Genomic DNA, 6,239 nt, shown 5'->3' on the forward strand with positions numbered 1-6,239 from the left:
ATGCGATGCCTCTCGAGCAGAAGCTCATGATGGTATGCACTGTATGAAAAAGACTCCATTTTCTTACATGAGAAAATTTCTAAATCTTCTTGTGAATGAGAACGTGAACCTATTCTTAGGCAAAGCCTAAGATTCTGTTATTGAGTAACTGTTTTCTTGTGTGGTCATCAATGAATGTTGCATAAGACCTTAGCTAGTCACAACAACCATCATTGCCTCTACAAGACCCAAACGCTTCACCAAGTGTTCGGGAAAAATCATTTTCACAAACATACAAAAATCCCTCCTAGACAAATCTGAAGCAAAAATTTTACAATACTAGCCGGTATTTTTGTACAAATTACGCTATTTTCCATGTATTTTAAGCAAAATTCTCCTTCTTGCCCTCCCCTCAACCAGCTACTTTGATTTTGCAAGCAGCTTAAGGCTAAGCTGAGGCACACTTTTCCCAAACACTGGCTCCATTTTTCAACATTTTGATCGTGTGGGAAAACTCTTGCTGGCTGCTTTCCAAACATATTTGCTTTATAGATGTTTGCATCCCATCAATCCTTAATTTAATCAATGGTATCACCATCTGATTACTTTGCATTGTTCTTTAATCTTTGCAAGCTCACACTCTCTCTCTTGCTCCCCCCATTCCCAATCTCTATTCTGAAAGTGTAACATTTTAATAAACATCCTACAATTCTTTTGCCTTTTACAATCAGACATCATTAAGTTAAATCACACCTACAAACCCTTCTCAGTCATTTGTTGAATAGAAGAGACCAAATTTGTTGTGATTTTAAGAATATGCAATACAACAATTGCAGATGAAAGAACTGGCAATCAAGTCAATGCAGCGCAGCTTCCACATATTTCGCGGCGAAACACATCTGCAACTTTGTAGTGAAGCGGCAAACATTCTGGAACTTCAATCGCATGTAATCCATCTAAAACTGTAGCTTTACAAACACTGTTGAAAAATACCCAAAAAAACTTTCCCATTATCTTATTCCTCGACAGGAAAAAGAATACCGAACGGTACCTTACCATAGAGCTGCAGAGCCTAAGTACATGCACATTGGGAGCTTAGCTCACATGAACACACTACATTTTGAACCTGGTTCACATGCCATGTAACAAGATTTTTGAGGCTAATTTACATCCAAAACCTTGGGCACCCACAGATTCATTACATAGATGGATTCACTATATAGAATGTAGCAATTATACACACAATCAAACATCACACATCAAGCCATCTGCTCTCCTATCAAAAAAATGCACTTCTGCGCACTTGCTTCATCGAAGGAACTGGGTTGATATGGTAAGCCTCTAAATTGAGCATACGCAGAAACCCAAGCCTCGAATTTTTTCTGTCGACAACAGGCTCAACCTGAAGTTGTGCAATTAATTCTGTACAGCCTCTGGCTTTTCCACCGGAGCCTTCTGCTCAGCACCACCAATTTTTGTATGCTGCTCCTCCAGCAGCCTCTCTAGGCATTTCCCTTGGGCCTCGATTCTAAGCTGCAAGACCCTTTGTGCCTGTAATTGATCGTTCATCCAAGCTTTCAAATCACAATGCACAATTCTCTTCTTTCAAAGCATTGAAACAAGGGAATAACTTTCCACCACAAGAAGTTTCGGACAAATTCTCACAATAATTCCCACATTGTGACTTACCTCAACATCATGAGCTTCTGTGAGGGAGGCACCACATACCTAGCTAGGTATGCGGTGCCTCTCGAGCAGAAGCTCATGATGTTATTCATTGTATGAAAAATTCACTGGAAAAGACTCCGTTTTCCTACATGAGAAAATTTCTAAATCTTCTTGTGCACATATTCTTGAGCACAAAATCTCCACCAACCTCAAGCTGGTCATGAAGCTGTTTCTGCACCTCCATTTGCGTTTTCAGCGCGTCCATCATTTGCAGGCTCCTACAATTTCAAAAATATTTTAGCATTGCAGCACGGGGTACAAAGAGCGTGCACGGGGTATCACCAACAGGACAGAAGACATCTCCCTTCAGCATTGAAGCAAAGGGTATGGAGAGTGTGCACATCTCAAGCACAATTATTGTACAATCAAGGATGCTTTTTAAGATTTCCCAAAAGGTTGGGTCATGCATACACAGCATCCCTGTAAGTAAAGACATTATCATGCATTCAAACATCCTAACACCCCTGCTACTGTATACATACAAGCTCCCAAGTTCATTGTAGCCAGTGAAGATTAGAAAGAAAACCTTGCTATGAGCTGACCCATAACAAAGAAATGTCCAACCAATCGTAGTTTTAAACATCACTAGTCTGTAGGCGCTGCCTCTGGCGGCGGCACCTCTCTCTCTCTCTCTCTCTCTCTCTCTCTCTCTCTCTCTCTCTCTCTGTGTCTCTGTCTCTGTGGCCTCGTTTAACACGGGAGGGGGCTGCCAGAATCCCTCCCCCTTTATATATAGCATAGATTCTTTTAGAGAATTTAGGCTGCTTAGGCAATGGTCACACGAGGCTTAGTTTTGGCGACAACCTCTAATACGCTGCACCTTTCTACCTGCTTTGTAGCCTAACTATGCCTAAAAAGGCAAAGTTTCAAAGGCAAAAACTTTGCCTGGTCGCCACAGCCTCGCTTTGAGTTTCTCTCTCTTGCATGCGCCAGGCTCTCCCTCTCTCTACCTGCTGCTCCCGGTCTCCGTTCTTCGCTCTTGTCAAAAGTCCGCCAGGCTTACGGGTAACTAAACCTCGCGTGACCACGCCCTTACAGACCGCGCTCTCAAACTTGGATGCACAAACGTGAAAGCCAACTGTCAAAAAAGCCATTCGTGGCATGATATGGACAGCGGAAAAAGATTTGGTCAGCCAAGACTCCCTGCCCAAGGTCGAGCGGGCTTGAGCTCTTTGGAAGATGATGGGCAGGCAAGATCCCGGTGTGTAAGCAGCCTTAGGAAAGACCCAAAACAAAAGACTATAGGGTAAGGGAGCCAGTTTAGAGACGAAATTTTTTGACCCCCAGGTTAAATACATATCCATCCCTAATTTAGAGGCAAGAAATTTGACATATTCCAAGAATCTTGCTTATGTGTCTTGTTGTGATTTGCTGAAAAGTGTACCATTATTGGGTCTTGAGTGTCTCTAATGCTTCAAAATGCTTGAAAAGCCGAATTGTTTCAAATGGAGCATTCAAATAAAATCTAAAAAATATTGATTTTGATATCATTTGATTCTACCTTTTCATGAGGAATCTCGTGCAATGCAATGCGTAGATATTGAAAATGATGAGATATGCAAAATCCCCCCCAAAAACATCACGATTCCACAAATCACAGCAAAGAAAATTCAAAAGCAAGTTTTTCAGCCGGAGTGTTACTTGACATTTTACACTCTACTTACAATGATGACGAACAATACCTTAAGACAGAACAAACTTACGTCGTTATATCTCGTTCAGACAAAGCTGTTGCGGAGATGCTGGCTTTATTACTCGAGTTGCAGGGAGAGCCTCGATCCTTGACGCCCATCTGTACTGATTCTGTAGTGAGTCTCTCTCTCTCTCTCTCTCTCTCTCTCTCGTCCTTGCGCCAAATCCAGGCTGAGGTGATGACAACGGTCCCTTCGAAAGGATCCGTTATGCTGATTCATAAGTAGGTATAGGTAGCCTTGCGGGTGTCGCCCCTTTACATTGCTCACTCCGTTCATCAGCCTAGGCCTCTCTCGACGGACATTTTGCAGAAACCTTTGGAGGGCATGAAGTCACTACCTAACTTCAATCCCAAGCCTTTTTGGCTTGGAGAAGGCCATAGGGGCCTGGTGGAGCAAGCGTGCAAATTTGGAGCCGTCGATTCTGAGGCTCCGATGAATGCCACGTGTGTGAAGAGGGCGTCCTTTTGGACCAGGTCGGCGGAGCTTACATTCTCTGCATCGCGTCTATGAAGGCGGCATCGATCTTGTGAAGTCATGCGCCATAAAGCCTGCGCTTGGTTATCCGGGGTCGTGACCACCTCCCTAATTGTCTACTGCATGTAAGTGCAAGTTCTTATGCCGGTGAAGCGAAAGAATGGTACAGCAGTAGTGGTGATTCTGATGGAGCTGACAGCATAAATTTGGAAGGAGGTGAGCTCTATTGAAGAGCTTTTTGGATTGATAGTTTGCAATTCTGCTTTGGTTGAACTATTCAAAGATGTATATCTCGAAACGTATTAGTGAACGTTATTGCCGACATACTCTCGTTCTTCTTGTCATGAAATCGTTTAATGTCGTTGTTACTTGAAGCATTATAGGTCATCTAATTTTTACTTTGTTCATTGCGCTATTGGTGTTCTACCTTGGTGTTCAATCTGTGTGATTTGCAATCATTGACTTTTGTTACGAGAAAGTGAGCGGTTCCTGTTGATTTGCATGACATGTTGTTCAATGTTCGTCGTGCTCTCTTGCCTTATCAATAGCCTTGCTTACTAACTATGAGGTTGCATGCTTTCTTCTTCATTAAGGGCTTTGTTAAATCCCCTAGCATTTGCTAACTTGTATGTCAAGGCTTGCCACATTTAGAGTATTGTCAGCTTCGTTGAGTCTGTTCATGTAATCTCTTATCGACTTTGACATATACTATTTGATCATGGTGTGCAGTAGGGACGAGCATGTTCTTCCTCCTCGAATTGATTGAGATGTATCATAGTAAGCTTATGTTGTGTGTGCTCTTTTTCACCAATCGAGTAAGGTTTTATCTTTGGTTGAGATTGATGTATGCAACTAGTATTGCCGGCGGCCTTTGGTCGTCTCTCTTTATCTCTCTTCATGCAGGCTCTCTCTCTCTCTCTCTCTCTCTCTCTCTCTCTCTCTCTCTCTCTCTCGTTGAGTGCGCTGGATTTAGAGCACACTAGCCGAACTAAAGAAGGGAACGACACGTGTCCACGGGAGGAAGTCGGAATCCCTTCCCCTTTTATAATAGTATAGATAAATTATGTGCTAAAAAAGTCATATTTAAAAGGGTTGTGCACAATGTAGAAGACTTCATTTATTTTTTTCCTTTTATTTTTCTACTAAGTAGAAAGCAAAGATACAAGAACAGATCTCATGGGAGGGGAGAGATCAACACCACAAGAGGGAACATATACAAGAAGCAAAGCATGCCTTTATGCTACACAACTTGGGGTACAACAATATCTTCATGGACCTCACTTTGTTGAAAAATAGAATGGTTGAGTTCTACAATGTAACATTTGAAGAGATTGCTGGCATTTTGTATTTTGTTTTGAAGCTAGATGAGTGTGAGATTCTTAAAGAGAAAAGGTTAGAGAGAGTCACAATAACATTGATGAATATAGCTCTTTCAAAACGCCCTACTGATGATACTTCATATTTCAGTGTACAATAAAAAACAAATATAGGGTGGCTTGGTGTTTTTCAGGTAATTTTTTTCATCTATTCTTCAGCTCCAACAAGCCGTCTTTTCATTTAATTTTAGATTTAATTTCACATATCATAAGGATTTAATCTTGCAGGTAAATAAAGAAAGCCATGACATTTTATATTGGGTATTCCATCAAACCCATATTGTTGATATAATTGATAGACAAATGAATCAAGGAGAGGTCATGGCTGTAGATGGGAGGGGAGACTTTCAAGTGCAGTGACATCTTGCAGGTGACCTCAAAACACTGAAGTTAATGTATAATTCTGGAATGGGTGCCATGGAAAAATCTCCATGCTTGTATTGCATGGAGCCTACAAACATGATGGACCCAAGGTGGTGGAAAAAGGCTCCTACTCGTCACAATAAAGATCCTAATTTTTGTCTAGTTCTGGATATTCCACTACAATGCATGCTCTTTGCAGAATTGTGGAGAAGTGGTATATTTGTACATTGGGTTTGCTTGAAAAATCAAGAAGCTAGTTGAACGTCAAGTTGTTGTACACGTCCTTAAACTAGTTTTGTCAGAAATGGGTCTCCATGGGATAATGTAAAAATCCAGCAAGATGAGAAAAGATCAACCAATGATAAAGATGTACCATGCAAACCATTCATTGGTGGGATCAAAGCACATCGTTCTTATCTAAACCAACAAGCATGAAAGATAAGAAGCTAACTAAGTGTGGAAGGATATGTCAAACCACATATGTCAACAAAATTGAGTTTCAACAATGAAAAAATCTGCATATGACATTGAAGGACCAAGAACCAACAACTCGTAATGCCAAGGGTGATGTGTGGTGATTACTCGATGCGCTATTTCAGATCTGTGACAAAGATGATTAGTCACA

General features: G+C 41.4%; 1 protein-coding gene across 1 annotated transcript; it reads right to left on the reverse strand.

The window, feature by feature from the left end:
• Positions 1-969: 969 nt before the first annotated feature.
• On the reverse strand, positions 970-4,209 carry LOC147452047 (uncharacterized). The gene is made up of 3 exons (XM_086517872.1): positions 3,411-4,209; positions 1,856-1,925; positions 970-1,530 (listed from the first exon to the last, which is right to left on the reverse strand). Exons 1-3 carry the CDS (start codon positions 3,497-3,499, stop codon positions 1,396-1,398), a joined length of 294 nt encoding a protein of 97 aa, XP_086373998.1. The 5' UTR covers positions 3,500-4,209; the 3' UTR covers positions 970-1,395.
• Positions 4,210-6,239: the final 2,030 nt, after the last annotated feature.

Source organism: Adiantum capillus-veneris, chromosome 8, assembly GCF_014529385.1.
Source record: "Adiantum capillus-veneris isolate H3 chromosome 8, ASM1452938v2, whole genome shotgun sequence".
NCBI classification, from domain to species: domain Eukaryota; kingdom Viridiplantae; phylum Streptophyta; class Polypodiopsida; order Polypodiales; family Pteridaceae; genus Adiantum; species Adiantum capillus-veneris.